Genomic DNA, 18,888 nt, shown 5'->3' with positions numbered 1-18,888 from the left:
GCATGGGGATGGTATGTTTCCATCAGCTTCTTGATGTACCGGAAGGCTTTAAGGTATACAAATAAGAACAAAAATATTAGGGGTGGAAGGACAAATTAAATGCTTTTAGAAAGTAGTTACAAAAGAAGGGGAATCAAGGAATTTTGTGGAGAGGTGTTAAAAGAAGTGGCTCTATAATTTGTACCCACAGCATTTTAATTTATGGAGGTGACTGAGTCATGACATGCAGAGGTCAATGCCATTGAAAGAAGGATTTATTACTTGCATTTCCCAAGAGAAGGGGGCACATAGGGCTGCAAGGGAAGCACCAGGTTTTGGTCAGGAAACAAAAGACAAGAGTGAGGGGAAAGCCAAGGCCAGACCTCTGTGGGGGTTTCCATTGGAAAGAAAAGGCAGGGCAGAGTCAACAGCGTACGACTGGCTGGTCTGTGTCATTTCGGTGGGCTTTGAGCTGTGGGGGTGGTCTAGTTGTGTGGTGCCTGGCCCTGAGTAATGTAGGGTGGGGACAGTACTGGCTATGTGTGTGAGAGCATGGTAAGGAGGTGGTTGGGACTGTATACTCAGGACTGGATAGTTTGCATGTAAAAGATGTGCTCCCAGCAGACCTATGCTATCTCTAAGACTTGGTAGTCTAGTCTCTTCCCAGCAAGATTTTTAAGATGTCAAAACATTATAAAATACAGAAAAATAAAAAAATGTGATTAATATAAAAGCTTATATGCTACGGCCAAAGCATACACTCACCTGGCCTGACTCCACTATTATTATCATATAGTGTATTCTCCACCTTTGTTTATACCACTTTCCTTCTCCCCGTCTCCCAGGGGTCTTTCTGGAGCTCTCGAGGCTGAGGCTTTGGGTCCCACCCATGTACTTTGAAAAGCACTCTGTATTTTGGCACATATTTTATTATTTTATAACTTAATAAATATCCCAGCCTTTTATATAACAATGACCCCCACTCTGGTGTTTTCCATCTTTACTCTTGGTCACTTTGTGCCTACTGTGAATTCTATGCCTTATTTGACTTAGTCATTTTAAGCTGTCTAGATCTGCTTATTCAGTTGATACTTCCCTCAAATTTTACTTTCATTTAGGAAATCAGCGTCATCTAAGATGTTTAGGAAAGGACTAGACTGTTCTCCCCAAATCCTTCTTTTTTTTTCCCTCGGAGATTTATTTATTTATTTGAGAGTGGGGGCGGTGGGTAGAGGGAGAGGGAGAGAGAATCCTTAAGCAGACTCGTGCTGAGCGTGGAGCCAGACGAGGGGCTCAATCTCACGACCCTGAGATCATGACCTGAGGCGAAACCAAGAATCTGATGCTTAACTCACTGTACCCCCAGTCACTCCCCGCCCCAAATCCTTCTAGTTCTTGAGATAGATGGCTGACAATATCTCTTAAGAAAACTTCTCTCTTTCTTTGTTTCTTTTTCTCATTCACAAATGTCTTTATTGAGCAACAGCTACAGGACAAAGAACTGGGAGGTAGAAAGGAAAATTGACATAATAAAATATGTCTTTAAGTGGAGGTATGTACATTCTAAGGAAGGTTGAAGGAAGAGGAGGAAAGGAATTCCTAAGTTAGCTGCCTGAGTCAGAGAAGACTTGTCTTGGAAGATGACATATTGTTTTGTTCTTTTAAAATTGCAGAGTTTTTGGTTTGGTTTTTTAGAATATAAAAGTAATACATGTTGGTTGTAGAAAATTTAAAAAGTGCAGGGGCGCCAGGGTGGCTCAGTCGTTATGCGTCTGTCTTCGGCTCAGGGCCTGATCCAAGTCCCTGGGATCGAGCCCTGCATCAGGCTCCATGCTCCGCTGGGAGCCTGCTTCTTCCTCTCCCACTTCTCCTGCTTGTGTTCCCTCTCTCACTGGCTGTCTCTCTCTCTCTGTCAAATAAATAAATAAAAAATCTTTAAAAAAAAATGAAAATTTAAAAAGTACATAAAGATATAAAGAATAAAATAAAAGTGCATTCCAGTATCATTCCTGAACATAAATGCTTACATTATTTTTATAACAAAAGTATATTTTGAAACTAGATAGATGTGGTGGTTTCACACCATTGTGAATGTACTGAATGCCCTTGAATTGTTTGCTTTAAAATAATTTTATGTGGGGGCGCCTGGGTAGTGCAGTCGTTAAGCGTCTGCCTTCGGCTCAGGGTGTGATCCCGGCGTCCCGGGATCGAGTCCCACATCAGGTTCCTCCGCTGGGAGCCTGCTTCTTCCTCTCCCACTCCCCTGCTGTGTTCCCTCTCTCCCTGGCTGTCCCTCTGTCAAATAAATAAATAAATAAAATCTTTAAAAAAAAATTTTTATGTGAATTTTACCTCAATAAATTATTTTTGAAAAGGTATTTATTTTGCTTGAATATAGACATAAGGGAAATAAACTGAATAGGCCATAATCTTCAGCTAAATCTTTTTTTTCCACAATAAGAGCTATTATGTCCAAAATTATCCATGTCAGAAAAATTGTGAAAAGTATTAACAGCAGTCAGTATGTTTGGTATGTAATGTTTATCATTTATATCTGGAAATAATGTTAGTTTCCAGGTAATAAAATTTTTAGTCAACAACTTCATAGTAAGAATATTCAACATAGAACTAGAAATGCAAACCACAGCAATCCTTCATCTATTTTTTATAATAATAAAATCACCACTCCTCATCCCACCCCTAGTTTAAATTAAAAAAATAGATGTCAAAAGAACAAAATTGAAATGTATATCTACTCAAAAAGGTCTTTCAGAGGAACATAACAGAGAAAAGCTGGTGTGGAAGTAGAATATCAGCAGGCAAAACAAACACCACAACACATCACAGGGAAGGAATGTTCCTGCAACCAAAAAAAGACCAGAAAATAAATAGAAGGCTTAAAAATACACTAAAACAAATTAGCAGATAGATATTATCATTCATAATTGTGACTTTGAATCTTGAATAGAATGTCAAATTATGCTGTGGATTTTCCAGTAATACCTGTTAATACATAAGAAATGTTTAAAGTTTTGTTGCTTTACGAGGTAATTGCCCAGTTATCTAAAATATTCAAGCACCTCTTTTTCCCGGGTATGCTGGATGAATGAAATATTGCATCTTCCCTCCTTCTCTGGTTACCATTTTGTTGTTTCTTTAATGGAATTTTTGGTTTATAATCTGATCTAAATCCTTTTGGATTCTTTAGCTCCAGAAAGCCAGATTTTGAAAAGGATTGTCTATTTGGTCCTTCACATTTTTCTGTGGTTAAGTCCACCACTCCATGAACCGCCCTTTATCTTATGACCTGTACTTTCTTAATAACTAATTAACTCTCCAGGAGGAAATTAGGCATCTTTGGAATAGATTTCATTTTCTCACAAGTATATGGATATTGTTTTAGTACAAATGGTTGCTGTGATGTTACAACAAATGTTAATAAATAAACACATTCCAGATATATTTTTTGAGTGCCTGCAAGATGCCAGATGCATGCTGGGAGCTGAAGATACACAGATTTACCAAAGTCCTGCTTTCAGAGCATTTATACTCTCTTGAAAGAAACAAACAGGTAAACACATGCAGCTATTGAGGACTTGATGAGTAGCAGGAACAGCATGCCGTGGGAGCACAGAGGAGAAGCAACTGTCTGTCTGAAGGGCTGTCTCCTACAGAGTCGATGGATGAGCTTGACATTTGCTGAGCAGACTTACGAGAATACAGAAAATAGTAGAGACAAGAAAGACCATGACCGTGGAGGGAGCTTATGGTGGGCAGTCACAGGACTTCAGAACTGGAAGGGTGGACAGCAACCCTGTCTTGAGGGCCTTGCAAGTGAGGCCAAGTTCTGGGCAGCTGGGCCTTCTTCCCATTTTCTTGGTCATTTTCTCTGTTGGCATATGTTTCATAAGTGTATTATTATGTAAAAAAAAAATCTGTTTCAGTAGTTTAAGGCAACAAAAAGGCATGACAGGTGCTTTTAGTTTGTAAAGGACAGAAGCAAGTTGAAGCCCCCTGAGATACTGGGGTTCTAGTGTAAGGGTCTTTTGAGGGCCCCCGGCAGCTCTGGGAATGTGTTCCCTGCTTCGGGACCCACAGCCACTCTGGATACTCAAATGCAGGCTGATGCTCACTTCCTTTTTCTTACTTATGTTCTCACTCAAATCTTTATATGCACAGCCTAATTCACAATGTGTCAGCTGCCAACAGTTGGGGACACAAAGTAAAGGGCTTGGCCAGTCCGTGTTCACATTGGGTGTCCCAGCCTCTCATGGCTGCAGGGCTGCCTTCTGGAAGCACCTTTGAGTCCAGCCTCCTTGCTGGGTGCAATCAGCTTGATTTGGGATATCAGGTCACATGCTGCAAACCTTGCTACATCAGCATAAAGAGCCACTGAGAAGGGGACTTTGAGTGTGGCAGTGGCTCACAGACCTCTCTCCAGAATGGGATCCATTTTACACCAGACTAAACGTATTACCAGTGACTTCCTCCCTTTGCCCACTTTAAAAGATGACTGCCGCCATTCAGGTTTTATGAAACCCAGGCTTACTTAAAGCTTTCCTCTTCCAAACAAAAACTTTATTCTAAATAGGTATTTCAAGTTGTAGCCTTATTTTACAAATGAGCATAAAACATTCACATACACTGGAACACGCTTGCCTGATGGGCAGAAACTTACCCACATACCAACACCTGCAGCCTCCTTTTACGCTGTGAGCCGCGAGGCTTTGGAGAACGAGAACCTGTGGTCTCTGCCCTTGCTCAGACTGTGCTTAATCAGCTTCCACAGGAACCCAGTCACGCCACATGTCTCAGATTTTCTGAAACTTTGACTAAAGGTTTGCAAGGTCAAGTGGCAGCGGCGGGAGGTGGGGGACTACGTCATATTTATTGTAGCGTAGCTCTGTGAAAATGGGCGTGCAACTCGACATCTGGTCTGGTGCCAATGCCGGCTGTCTGGGATCACCTGCACTGCCGTGGATGTGCACAGGGGAGCAAGCACGGGATCCGCCAGTGACAGTGACACTTCCATTTTTTTTTTAAGTTTTTATTTAAATTCCAGCTAGCCGACATACAGTGCAGTATTAGTTTCCGGCGTACAACCCAGTGATACAGCCCTTACATACAACACCCGGGGCTCATCACAAGTGTACTCCTTAACTAACACTTCTTTTAAAAATGATTTTTATGTATAGCCTATCTCTTCTATTACATTCTATTGAATATTGGTGCTTTGTATCGAATTCTGTTCCTACTTTACTAATGTTTAAGGCATTACTCGTTTTAGTGTCAGTTTGCCCTTATCATTGTATTTGTAAGATTTCGTAGCATTAAATGAGAAAAAAAAACGATAATCATTTTCTCTCTCCTCCATCAGGCTTTTTACTGCATTTTTGATTTGACAGTGAGAGTTATAAACGGCATGAAGAAACTTATCTAAATTATATTCTGCAGCATAAAAATTAGGTATTTGACTGCAAACATAGGGATTTAGCTTAGATTTTTAAACTTTGTATTTTTGAAAATTTTTTGAATTTACATAAAAGCCACAGAAATAGTGCCCAGAGCTCCTGTGTACCCTGTACTCCAGTTCTCCAGTTGTTAATGTTTCTGACCCTTGTGAGAAGTGGCAGAAGTGATGTCTGCTGTCCTGTGCGCCTTCAGTGTGGTTTCCTAGGTACAAGGACATTGTCCTACGTGACCACAGGGCAGCCATCAAAACCAGGAAATTAACATTGATCCAGGGCTACCATCTAGACCACAAGCCTTGTTCAAACTTCGTCAGTGATTTCAACAATGCCCTTTATGTCCAAATTCAATTCACAGATCACATGTTGTGTTTCATTGGGAGTGTATTTTAGTCTTCTTCAATCTGGATCTGTTCCTCATATTTCCCTATTTTTATGACCTTGATCTTTTTAAAAAGTATAAGCTGATAACTTTATAGAATGTCCCTCAGTTTGGGTTTGATGACGTCGCCTCCTGATTTATGCACTTGGTGGGCATACCACTGAAATGATGCTCCGCTCCAGTGCCTTGTAACAGAAGCTATATAATGCTAATTTCCCTGTGAACTTTTATCTCTTGGAGAAGATTGGATCTACCAGGTTTCTCTACTCTAAAGTTATTAAATATGTTGCAGTTCTAAATCAATCAGTGATTTGTAAGTGTTTCGTGGGGAAGCACTTTGAAGCTATGCAAATCCAGTCGATTCTCATTTGTGGTTTCTGTGTTCTCTAAAGTCACATGAACAGTGGGTTAGTGAATACAGATGCATTGCTCTAGGGAAAATACAGGGCTGGAATCCTGTCACAAAAGAATCATCAACCAATCAATACATAACCTTGTTTTATGTTGTTCCTGTTCAAAGACACCTTATTCAATATATAGTTGATTTATTAACATTGAACCCATGGCCGACAATCAGTATGACTCATGCCTGAAGGAAGTGTATCTAACACGCGTATTTTCTCTATATGGCACCTCACAGCCTCTTAGGAAGACTAGACAGCACTTCAGTGTTATGTCTGGGGGGCCATTTGAAAGAGGGAAATCACCGAAAGCACAAAAATGCTAAAAATATGACAATATCTTGTGAAAAGGACACTTGCTTGCAGCAGGAAAGCTGACAGGAAGGCAGCGTGAGAGGCCTCATGCAATCTTATGCAAGAAAGTGTGTGTCGTACAACTCAAATTTTTTTGGCCACTCGGTGCATGTCCTTGAATGGCCACCCCCTGCAAGTATTGATTTTGGGGTTACACATAAATTGTAGCGAGTGGGCAAATTTGAAAATACTAAGTCTGTAAATAATGAGGATTAACTGTATCTTGTTTCTATTAAACTTTCACTAACCACTTTTAGCATCCATTGACCTTAAATTGCTCCATATTTGACTATTTGGGATCTTTTGAACTGTCTTTGGTGTCCTTCTGACATGTCCCCATCATTCTCTGAGCACTTTACTTTCTTGTTTAACAACATTTTCCAGGCTCGTCTTGTATTTTCGCTGCCTCAGCTCTGAAGTTAGACATTTCTCCAAGGAGCTCTGGTTCCTTTGAATGGAAAATGGCCTTTAGAAACCACACACCAGGTGCTAGGTGTGCTCATTGCTATGGGGTGTTATGATTTCTAAACTGTGTAGTACACAGAATTAGGAAATATGTGTATGTACACATACACTCATCTATCATCTGTCATCTTTATCCACCTATCATCTATCATTGTTATCTATCAGTAATCTTCTGTCAGTCTATCTATCTATCCATCCATCCCATGACTTCATACCATTACCTTCAGTTCCAATCTGATATCTAACTATCCCCTTTTCATATGTATAACTCCCTTCTCTGGCCATTAAGAAGCTGACTGCCATTAATCTCAATGGACTGACTTACTCACTCTTCTTGTATTTAAACAAACTCCCAGCCCTACCAGCCAAAGACACAACCCTGGATATCTGGCCCCTTTTTCCTGCAGGGCATGTATGCTAAAGGTTTAGCTCCAACAAAGGAAAGGAGGAAGGTGGAAGAAAGGAGGAAGCTAATGTAAAGTTGTTGAATTTCACTTTTTGCTAAATTCTTCTTTATTTATGAAAGAGAAGATAGACATCACATATATTTTTAAAGTTAGCTTTGAAATTAGAGGGCTATTTTACCACACCAAATGGATACAAAAGAAAAATCAGTTTTCTATAACTAGTATCTTTTTTTTTAAGTTTATTTATTTAAGTGGGCCTGGAACTCACGACCGTGAGATCAAAAGTTACCGCTCATCTGACTGAGACAGCCAGGTGCCCCTATAATTAGTATCTTTTAAAACATTCTTGTGATACATATGTTGTCTTCTGGGATTAAAAAAATTTATTGTATAATTTCACCAGATGTTTTAGATTCAACAATATTTAGATTTAATATGCCAAATAAACTTAACTTGAATCTCCAAATATTGATAGAAAATCTTCTAATTTTCTAATTTTTAAATTTTATTTTATTTTTATTTTTTTATATTTTATTATTTTTTTTATTTATTTTTATTTTTTTATTTTTTTTATTTTTTTAAANTTTTATTTATTTATTTGACAGAGATAGAGACAGCCAGCGAGAGAGGGACGCAAGCAGGGGGAGTGGGAGAGGAAGAAGCAGGCTCATAGCGGAGGAGCCTGATGTGGGGCTCGATCCCATAACGCCAGGATCACGCCCTGAGCCGAAGGCAGATGCTTAACCGCTGTGCCACCCAGGCGCCCCTATTATTTTTTTTAAAGTCGCCTCCACACCCAACATGGGGCTTGAACTCATGACCCAAAGGTTAAGAGTCCCATATTCTATCGACTGAGCCAGCCAGGCACAGCTCTAATTTTTGAATTTTAGATATGACCTTTTGAGTTGCATATTTACAAGAGAATATTGGGTAATTTTATGAAGTAGTTTAATTATATATTTTTTTCTGGTGTGTTTGTTCATGTTAAAAAATGAAGTATGCGTCTTTATTTTTATTTTAAATGTTCATTTAAACTTTAAACAATTAAATTAAGATATAGAACATTAAAATTAATTTACATTTTAAAATGATTAGCAAATAGTCTTGACTTCCTAAATTTTAAATTCTGAATAGGCTATAAATTATAGCTTTAATAACAAGTTATGCTTAATTTTTGTGAAATGATTTTATTATATTGTAGCATAAGGGGATAACTATACTTTTTTTAAATTAATTAATTTTTAAAAAAGATTTTATTTATTTATTTGACAGACAGAGACAGCGAGAGAGGGAACACAAGCAAGGGGAGTGTGAGAGGGAGAAGCAGGCTTCCCACCGAGCAGGGAGCCCGATGTGGGACTCTATCCGAGGACCCTGGGACCATGATCTGGGCCGAAGGCAGACACTTAACGGCTGAGCCACCCAGGCGCCCCTCTTTTTTTTTTTTTTTTTTTTTTNGTTGAAATCAAGAGGCGAATGCTTACCTAACAGCCACCCAGGCACCCCAGGGGATAACCATTTTGATAACTGAGATGACTGTACATGTCAGAAATAATGCCGCTTATCTTTTCCATGATACATTCCAAGATATGTAAAGATCACATTAATGTGAGTTAGTTCACATTATAAACATGCAAAAAAGCAAAAGAATATGCACAAGAATCTTCTTTTATTCCTCTTTCCCAATTATTCCCACTTACAGAATTTCTTGGTGTTGCATATATTGGGACATATATATTCAACCACATATAAATATGTTGTTTGGTTTGTTTGATTTTTACTTTGATATTATATATATGTATATGTATTTATATTTACATACTCATGTATATGTATATTTCTGCAGCAGCTTGCTTTATTCATTTATAAAAGTATTTCTTGGAGTTCCTTTTATGCCAGCACATATAGCTCGGTATCATTTTTAGCTACTGCATAGTATTTCATTATAGGGCTGTGCCATAATTTATTTAAACATTTTCCAGTGATGGACATTTAGTCTTTTTCCTTAAATTTTTGCTATTATAAATAACGCTGAAATGAAGATACCTGGGCATACATCTTGAAGCATATATATATGGCAAGTTCTGTGAAGGTGAGACTTTTCTCTCTTCCTTGAGAGGCAGCTGGGCAGGTCCTGAGCCCCCACTTCTAGGCTCTCCTCCTTTAGAGATCATTTCTCTTTCTTCCCCAGTCCAAAGTCCTTGCGAGTATCTGACCTGGGGACCTGACCTTTAAGCCCTTTTAGCTGCATCATTTCCTGTTTCATAATGAGGCTAGAAGATCAAATGTCCAAAATCATGTACCAGTTCCCCTGCTGTGGGTGTCTGCAATGCCGGGTCAGGGATGTGACAACTCAGAAGTGCGTTTTCTCAGGGAAGTGCTAGTTGAATGAAGTGGAAACTATAATGTAGGACTGTACTGCAGAGACTTTGCACATTTAGTAGACTCGGGTTTTAGCAAAGAAAAACTAAAACATATTGTTTTAATCAATAAAAAATGTAAATAATTTACCTTAAACAGTTTTTAGAACAGGAGTCATAGGTTGGGTACTTCTTGTAAGGTTATTGTGTATGGATATGTTTTCTGCTACTTTACCAAATTTCCTTATCCTAGTTGAAAAAAATTTAAAAACCCCAAGTCTGTTTAATAAAGAGGATGATTTCTAATCAGTCATCAGGTTTTTCTGTTTTTATTCTCTATTCAATAGTCTCGAAAATTGCTGAATGGCTATTTCCAGTTCATTTCAAAAACAATTCAGTTTTATTTTATTTTCCATCCCTTATTTATAACATTCATTTGTCATTTTTGTCATTTTGTAGACCTACCAAGAGCAGCTGTCAGGATCTTAAGCAACATGACATTCCTTTTTGTGAGTTTGTCATACACAGCTGAGAGTGCCATTGTAACTGCTTTCATTACCTTCATTCCCAAGTTCATCGAGTCACAGTTTGGTATCCCAGCTTCCAATGCCAGCATCTACACTGGTAAGGCACTGCCGTTAGAGCTCCTTGAAAACATGATCATTTTTGACCACTAAACTAAAATGCAATGAGTGAAGAGAAAGTTCATTCTAACATCAAAGTGTTAAATAAATTCATTAACAGCTATCTGCCTCCCCTCACCCCCCACCCCCATTTTAGGAGGAGAAGGTCTTTGAATGTTTTCTTGTTGACTCAGATTGTGTTACTGTGTGACTTTTTTTTTTCTTTCTTTTCTTTTTTTTACCAACTGTTTTTTGGAAAGGGGAACTTTGCATAATTATGTTTTTATGGTTCTCAGTTAAGAAGAATGAAATAGGCAATCGCATTCGAATTTAAATCTGAATATATCTTTTTATGGGTAGCGTGAGTTAAATTAAAAAGAATAATTAAATATTTTAAATGGATAATCTGAAATATAAATCAGGTGCATGGTATCAGGATTTCCCCTTCATGAATATAAATAGATTTTGATTGAATTACAGGAGATGCTTGACCTTATAAAGGAAATCTATGAATTTTGTTTTAGAAGGTGTTTTATGTCTGGGAAAATGATTTTTGGAGACTATGATATGGGTACCCATTGTATGTAGCACTCAAATCTTTCTTCATAGTAGATTCGGTGTTTAGAAATGCAGGAACATTAATTCTCAGATATTGGGGGAATTTTGAATGTCTTATATCATAATATTTTGAATATATCCTTAGGGGTTTCAAAGATGGTCAAATGACTGCATCTGCCTAAGGCTTAATTTATTAAAAAATATTATTTAAATAGGTAAGTGGAGATTTATGATAACTTTTCTGATGACTCTGGCTCCCAGTTTATCCTCCACGTCCACATTCAAATGTAGCAAGCTTGAATTATCTGAAAATTAACAGGCAAAGTTATATTATTATAGAAAGAGAAGTTGACTTGAAATATTTGGGTAATCACTTTGTTCTCTTCTTTCACTTTGCACATGAAAAGACATACATACTGGGTTGTGGTCCCATAATTGCAAATATTTTTGTGAAGAGTATGCTGCTTTGGATCATCGTAATGGTCACCCAAAAATATGGTTTTCTCTATTTGTTTTTCAGAAATATGTTTTCCTTATATTAAGGCAAAATGTACAGATTACTTAACAGTTTGGTTGTCAGAAAATATGAATGACATATTTCTAGTTTAATTCTTTTTTTTATATATATAACATTTATTTATTCTTACACTAACCCTTTGTTTGAGTGATAATTCTTGGTCAGGGGACCAAGAGTTGTGTTGTAGCTAGATCTGAAAGCCACACAGCTGATAAAGGCAGAGTAGTCTCAAGCATTTCCCTAACTAAGTTTCAATATTAGTAAGTGTTACTGTCAAGAAGAGTCACAGTCAGGGGCGCCTGGGTGGCTNGCACCTGGGTGGCTCAGTCGTTAAGCGTCTGCCTTCGGCTCAGGGCGTGATCCCGGCGTTCTGGGATCGAGCTCCGCATGAGGCTCCTCTGCTTCCCAGAGGAAGCTTCTCTGTTCCCCTCTGCTTCTGATTTTTTATTTATTTATTTATTTATGTGACAGAGAGCCAGCGAGAGAGGGAACACAGCAGGGGGAGTGGGAGAGGAAGAAGCAGGCTCCTAGCCGAGGAGCCCGATGTGGGGCTCGATCCCAGAACTCCGGGATCACGCCCTGAGCCGAAGGCAGACGCTTAACGACTGCGCTACCCAGGCGCCCCTGAAATCCCACTTTTTAATAGCATCTCTCCCATGAACAGTTTTTTTCAGGACACACATCGAGAAACATTGCTATTCTATTCTTTGTGTTCCTGTACCAGCCAGACTAGGGAGCAGAGCTGTCTGGATCATCCCATTCCCCTCCAACCAGCAGTTGCTGGGGCAGTGGTACAGTACTGAGCTAGGTAGGAATTGATGCATATTGACTCATATTGACCAAGGGAATCTCTTAATTACCGGAAGAGGCAGAGGCTAGACATAAGACTCCTTGTGGAAAAATAGAGTAAAGGGTTCAGCTGGACCTGGGGTATTTGCCTGCAGAGTTCCACCCTGGTGTGGTCAAGGCGGTCATCACTGAATGTGGCCCCCTTGGCGAAAGAGGATGCAGGATTAAATAAAGCTAGCTCACGGAATTTGTTCGTCCCATGTTCCAACATTGGGATGAAAAAAGCAACATCACACAGTGCCAATTCCATTCTGGTTTGTCATCAGTAGTTTGTTTTTATTTATTTATTTATTTTAACATTGCCAATGTGATTTATACTATGTTTGATAATCTCCTGTGTTCTGATAAAATGCTTTTTTATTCCCAGTTCATACCTTTTCCTTCCTTTGCAGATAAATAACAAATAATAATCGTCAAAGATACTCAGATTGATTAAGAGTAGAAGGTTGTCTGTCATATTACAGTAAGATGAACAAGGATGGTATCTTTTTTAAAGCTTACCTTGATTTTTTGAATTTTTATTAACTGAATCCTTCTTACCCTCTGAGCAGAAATTTGTATTTTTAAAGGACTTACTTAGTTTAATTGAATCTTTTGTTCTCTTTCTATGCATGTAAATGACATGGAGAATTAAGAAATGTATCTGAACAAGAATTTTAATATATTTATTTAAAAGAGAGAGAGAGCAAGCAGGGGGAGGGGCAGAGGGAGAGGGAGACAAGCAGACTCCTTGCTGACGCTGGCTGGATCCCAGGACCCTGAGATCATGACCTGAGCCGAAATCAAGATTCAGACACTTAACCGGCTGAGCCACCCCGGTGCCCCAGATTTTTAACATAGTTTTAATTTCACCTCTGACAAAGTTTAGGATTATTTGAATAAATACTTGGACCCTCCATAGCCATTTGCTTGTATTGTGCTATATGGTAGGGATGGAGTTCCATACATGTATCAGAACACAGGGCTCTCTGTCTCCCATTGCACTTGAGCTCCAGCTCTCACAGAGCTGCGCCCTATGTCTGTATGACCAGGGTGCGTGTGTGTGCGTCTGCGTCTGCGTGTGTGTGTGTGTGTGTNAATCCTTCTTACCCTCTGAGCAGAAATTTGTATTTTTAAAGGACTTACTTAGTTTAATTGAATCTTTTGTTCTCTTTCTATGCATGTAAATGACATGGAGAATTAAGAAATGTATCTGAACAAGAATTTTAATATATTTATTTAAAAGAGAGAGAGAGCAAGCAGGGGGAGGGGCAGAGGGAGAGGGAGACAAGCAGACTCCTTGCTGACGCTGGCTGGATCCCAGGACCCTGAGATCATGACCTGAGCCGAAATCAAGATTCAGACACTTAACCGGCTGAGCCACCCCGGTGCCCCAGATTTTTAACATAGTTTTAATTTCACCTCTGACAAAGTTTAGGATTATTTGAATAAATACTTGGACCCTCCATAGCCATTTGCTTGTATTGTGCTATATGGTAGGGATGGAGTTCCATACATGTATCAGAACACAGGTCTCTCTGTCTCCCATTGCACTTGAGCTCCAGCTCTCACAGAGCTGCGCCCTATGTCTGTATGACCAGGGTGCGTGTGTGTGCGTCTGCATCTGCGTGTGTGTGTGTGTGTGTGTTAGACTCAAACCAGAACCATGAGTTGTTTACAGATCTGCTCATGTTTGTACTTACGCAGCCGTGAATCCAAGTTCACGTTACACCCTTCCAGCCTGTGGTCTTTCTGCTAACCCATTTAGGGTCACATTTGTTGACTGAAATGAACTATTTGGAGATTGATGTTTTGGAAAAGGCTGACATGATGGCAAGAGCCCTGAAGGAGGAGGCAGAACAGCCTTGAATCTTGCCACTGCTGGCTATTAGCTGTGTGACTTTTCGCAAGTCGTTTTACTTCCTGTACTTCAGCTAAAACTGAAGCTTACCTGTGTTATGAGGACAATAGCTACCCTGTGTCTGTGTGTCGGTGTTGTTGTGAGGAGCCAATGAACTAGTGAATAGTGATTTGTTCTGAATCTTCCCTAACTTCCAGTGGGCACAGCAATATAAATTGAAAAGCACAACTTAATCATATATTATAGGAAAGGGAATTATTATTGACGATGTTGACGGCAGCATCTTCCATTTGAATTCATGCCCCTTGAACAGGTCTGAGAATGAAACCTCTATGATAATAATGGTGATAATAAAAGAGCTGCTGACTTTACGGAGTGTTTGCTAAGTAGAAGATACTATCTAAGCTTTTTCATATGGATATTACTTAATCCTTGTAACCAATGGCTATGTAGTAGGTGTTCTTGTTGATGCCCATTTTCCAGATGAGGAAACAAAGGTCTGAGGAGTTTTAAAGACATGCAAATAGTTAGAGTCAGGAGGCTAGTATCTTGGGTTATATAAAGATCTGTCTGTGATTTTTATTAAAATACTATAATAGGCCTGTGCTGTTGTATCATTTCCAGGTAGTTAAGTTTTGTTTTGTTTTGTTTTGTTTTTTTTACACTGTTTCAGAGAAACAGTATTCTGTCTAAGATTAAATTTCCACCCTGTCTAGGGTAGCCTTTGCCACTGAGCCGTGGTCAAGAACATTCATTTTCAGAGCACCAGCATCTTTCAGCCTCACCTTTGCTNCAGCTGATAAAGGCAGAGTAGTCTCAAGCATTTCCCTAACTAAGTTTCAATATTAGTAAGTGTTACTGTCAAGAAGAGTCACAGTCAGGGGCGCCTGGGTGGCTCAGTCGTCAAGCGTCTGCCTTCGGCTCAGGGCGTGATCCCGGCGTTCTGGGATCGAGCTCCGCATGAGGCTCCTCTGCTTCCCAGAGGAAGCTTCTCTGTTCCCCTCTGCTTCTGATTTTTTATTTATTTATTTATTTATGTGACAGAGAGCCAGCGAGAGAGGGAACACAGCAGGGGAGAGGGAGAGGAAGAAGCAGGCTCCTAGCCGAGGAGCCCGATGTGGAGCTCGATCCCAGAACTCCGGGATCACGCCCTGAGCCGAAGGCAGACGCTTAACGACTGCGCTACCCAGGCGCCCCTGAAATCCCACTTTTTAATAGCATCTCTCCCATGAACAGTTTTTTTCAGGACACACATCGAGAAACATTGCTATTCTATTCTTTGTGTTCCTGTACCAGCCAGACTAGGGAGCAGAGCTGTCTGGATCATCCCATTCCCCTCCAACCAGCAGTTGCTGGGGCAGTGGTACAGTACTGAGCTAGGTAGGAATTGATGCATATTGACTCATATTGACCAAGGGAATCTCTTAATTACCGGAAGAGGCAGAGGCTAGACATAAGACTCCTTGTGGAAAAATAGAGTAAAGGGTTCAGCTGGACCTGGGGTATTTGCCTGCAGAGTTCCACCCTGGTGTGGTCAAGGCGGTCATCACTGAATGTGGCCCCCTTGGCGAAAGAGGATGCAGGATTAAATAAAGCTAGCTCACGGAATTTGTTCGTCCCATGTTCCAACATTGGGATGAAAAAAGCAACATCACACAGTGCCAATTCCATTCTGGTTTGTCATCAGTAGTTTGTTTTTATTTATTTATTTATTTTAACATTGCCAATGTGATTTATACTATGTTTGATAATCTCCTGTGTTCTGATAAAATGCTTTTTTATTCCCAGTTCATACCTTTTCCTTCCTTTGCAGATAGATAACAAATAATAATCGTCAAAGATACTCAGATTGATTAAGAGTAGAAGGTTGTCTGTCATATTACAGTAAGATGAACAAGGATGGTATCTTTTTTAAAGCTTACCTTGATTTTTTGAATTTTTATTAACTGAATCCTTCTTACCCTCTGAGCAGAAATTTGTATTTTTAAAGGACTTACTTAGTTTAATTGAATCTTTTGTTCTCTTTCTATGCATGTAAATGACATGGAGAATTAAGAAATGTATCTGAACAAGAATTTTAATATATTTATTTAAAAGAGAGAGAGAGCAAGCAGGGGGAGGGGCAGAGGGAGAGGGAGACAAGCAGACTCCTTGCTGACGCTGGCTGGATCCCAGGACCCTGAGATCATGACCTGAGCCGAAATCAAGATTCAGACACTTAACCGGCTGAGCCACCCCGGTGCCCCAGATTTTTAACATAGTTTTAATTTCACCTCTGACAAAGTTTAGGATTATTTGAATAAATACTTGGACCCTCCATAGCCATTTGCTTGTATTGTGCTATATGGTAGGGATGGAGTTCCATACATGTATCAGAACACAGGTCTCTCTGTCTCCCATTGCACTTGAGCTCCAGCTCTCACAGAGCTGCGCCCTATGTCTGTATGACCAGGGTGCGTGTGTGTGCGTCTGCATCTGCGTGTGTGTGTGTGTGTGTGTTAGACTCAAACCAGAACCATGAGTTGTTTACAGATCTGCTCATGTTTGTACTTACGCAGCCGTGAATCCAAGTTCACGTTACACCCTTCCAGCCTGTGGTCTTTCTGCTAACCCATTTAGGGTCACATTTGTTGACTGAAATGAACTATTTGGAGATTGATGTTTTGGAAAAGGCTGACATGATGGCAAGAGCCCTGAAGGAGGAGGCAGAACAGCCTTGAATCTTGCCACTGCTGGCTATTAGCTGTGTGACTTTTCGCAAGTCGTTTTACTTCCTGTACTTCAGCTAAAACTGAAGCTTACCTGTGTTATGAGGACAATAGCTACCCTGTGTCTGTGTGTCGGTGTTGTTGTGAGGAGCCAATGAACTAGTGAATAGTGATTTGTTCTGAATCTTCCCTAACTTCCAGTGGGCACAACAATATAAATTGAAAAGCACAACTTAATCATATATTATAGGAAAGGGAATTATTATTGACGATGTTGACGGCAGCATCTTCCATTTGAATTCATGCCCCTTGAACAGGTCTGAGAATGAAACCTCTATGATAATAATGGTGATAATAAAAGAGCTGCTGACTTTACGGAGTGTTTGCTAAGTAGAAGATACTATCTAAGCTTTTTCATATGGATATTACTTAATCCTTGTAACCAATGGCTATGTAGTAGGTGTTCTTGTTGATGCCCATTTTCCAGATGAGGAAACAAAGGTCTGAGGAGTTTTAAAGACATGCAAATAGTTAGAGTCAGGAGGCTAGTATCTTGGGTTATATAAAGATCTGTCTGTGATTTTTATTAAAATACTATAATAGGCCTGTGCTGTTGTATCATTTCCAGGTAGTTAAGTTTTGTTTTGTTTTGTTTTGTTTTTTTTACACTGTTTCAGAGAAACAGTATTCTGTCTAAGATTAAATTTCCACCCTGTCTAGGGTAGCCTTTGCCACTGAGCCGTGGTCAAGAACATTCATTTTCAGAGCACCAGCATCTTTCAGCCTCACCTTTGCTCTCCTGGGGTCTCGCCCTTGTGTGTGGAGAATTATAAACACTTGGGTAGTAGTTTGTCTTCGCAGGAGAAATGGCCTTGGAGAACTCTATTTTGCTCTTCATTGGAGAATAATCAAAATATTTATTTCTTTGGTAAGGGAATTAGGTTGGGGTGTGATTTTTTAAAGAAATGGCTATCATTTTTATTGTTGTCTAATTAACCAAATATTTGCCATCTGTCTTCAGCTACTGATTTGGGGTTTTTTGATGAGATTCAAAGCAATACCACTGAACTCAAGACTGCAGCCTCTGGAAGTCACTGCATGCTTGGAAGCCAGAGAGACATGCACATGCTTTGATTTGCTTCATTCTTCTGCTTTTCTATACCAGCTCCTTAATTTTATAACAATGGTTTTTAAAATACATTTTTGTACTAATTTTATAAATGTATACATAGATTTTTTAACATTAACATTAAACTTTTAAGTGCAAATAGACCATATTAAGTATGGCTACCCTTGGCATCACTGCCCATTTCCAAGGTCAGCCAGTGACCTTGGACTCCAGAAGACGTGGGCGGGCCCTGAACACGCGCTCAGGGAGAGGAGAGGAAGGTCCTTACAAACCAACATCCTGCAGCAGCTGCTGGCATCTTCTCACTTCTATACTTTTAAACAATCTTGAGATAAATAGAGGCTATTGGGACCTAAGAGTGACAATTATAGGCTCTTTGTCTTTTGGGCAGAAAGGTATTTATTACACTAAATTACATATGTTTTTCTTCGGTGCTAATTAGAACTTTTGTAGAAGGTTAGAGCGGACATTAAGTCAAGATACTCAGATCCTTTTTATTTGTTGGTTAGCCCGTTAATTTAAGGCATGTTTGAGTGCCTACCATGTGTCAGGTTCTAAGCCAGTGCACTGATGGTGGCAGTTAAACAGAGTTTGATTGCTTAAGAAGGCTCAGAGGCCCCAGAGTGACAGTGCTTACACATGAGTCCTCTATGACAACAGCACTGAAGTGAGAATGTACTTCCTAGTCACAGACCATGTCTGAAGAGCATGGCAGGACCCATGTCCTCTCTTATATCTGGCACCACTGATATGTACTTGGAAGGCCCAGGAAGCAGAGCCCAAAATGAAGTATCAGTGGGTGTTATAAAATATTTTTATAATACTTTCTATATTTTATTTTATTTTTT

The 18,888-nt window shown here is 39.6% G+C and overlaps 1 protein-coding gene across 4 annotated transcripts in view; it reads left to right on the top strand.

Annotated features, from left to right (window-relative positions):
- Nucleotides 1–18,888, top strand: part of SLCO5A1 (solute carrier organic anion transporter family member 5A1) — a 243,107-nt gene that overhangs the window by 172,641 nt on the left and 51,578 nt on the right. For 3 of the 4 annotated variants that reach the window (XR_004627811.1, XM_034668159.1, XM_002918503.4), the window contains one exon: nucleotides 10,276–10,440. The exons of the other annotated variant lie outside the window; for it this stretch is intronic. Coding sequence is in view for 2 of the 3 variants with exons in the window: in XM_034668159.1 (XP_034524050.1) it covers nucleotides 10,276–10,440 (165 nt within the window). In the remaining variant the exon portion in view is untranslated. The remainder of the gene's footprint in view (nucleotides 1–10,275; nucleotides 10,441–18,888) is intronic. 4 annotated transcript variants of the gene reach the window in all.

This window comes from Ailuropoda melanoleuca, chromosome 9 (genome assembly GCF_002007445.2).
Source record: "Ailuropoda melanoleuca isolate Jingjing chromosome 9, ASM200744v2, whole genome shotgun sequence".
Classification (NCBI taxonomy): domain Eukaryota; kingdom Metazoa; phylum Chordata; class Mammalia; order Carnivora; family Ursidae; genus Ailuropoda; species Ailuropoda melanoleuca.
The sequence above is the reverse complement of the archived record's forward strand: the minus strand, read 5'-3'. Positions and strand labels throughout refer to the sequence as shown.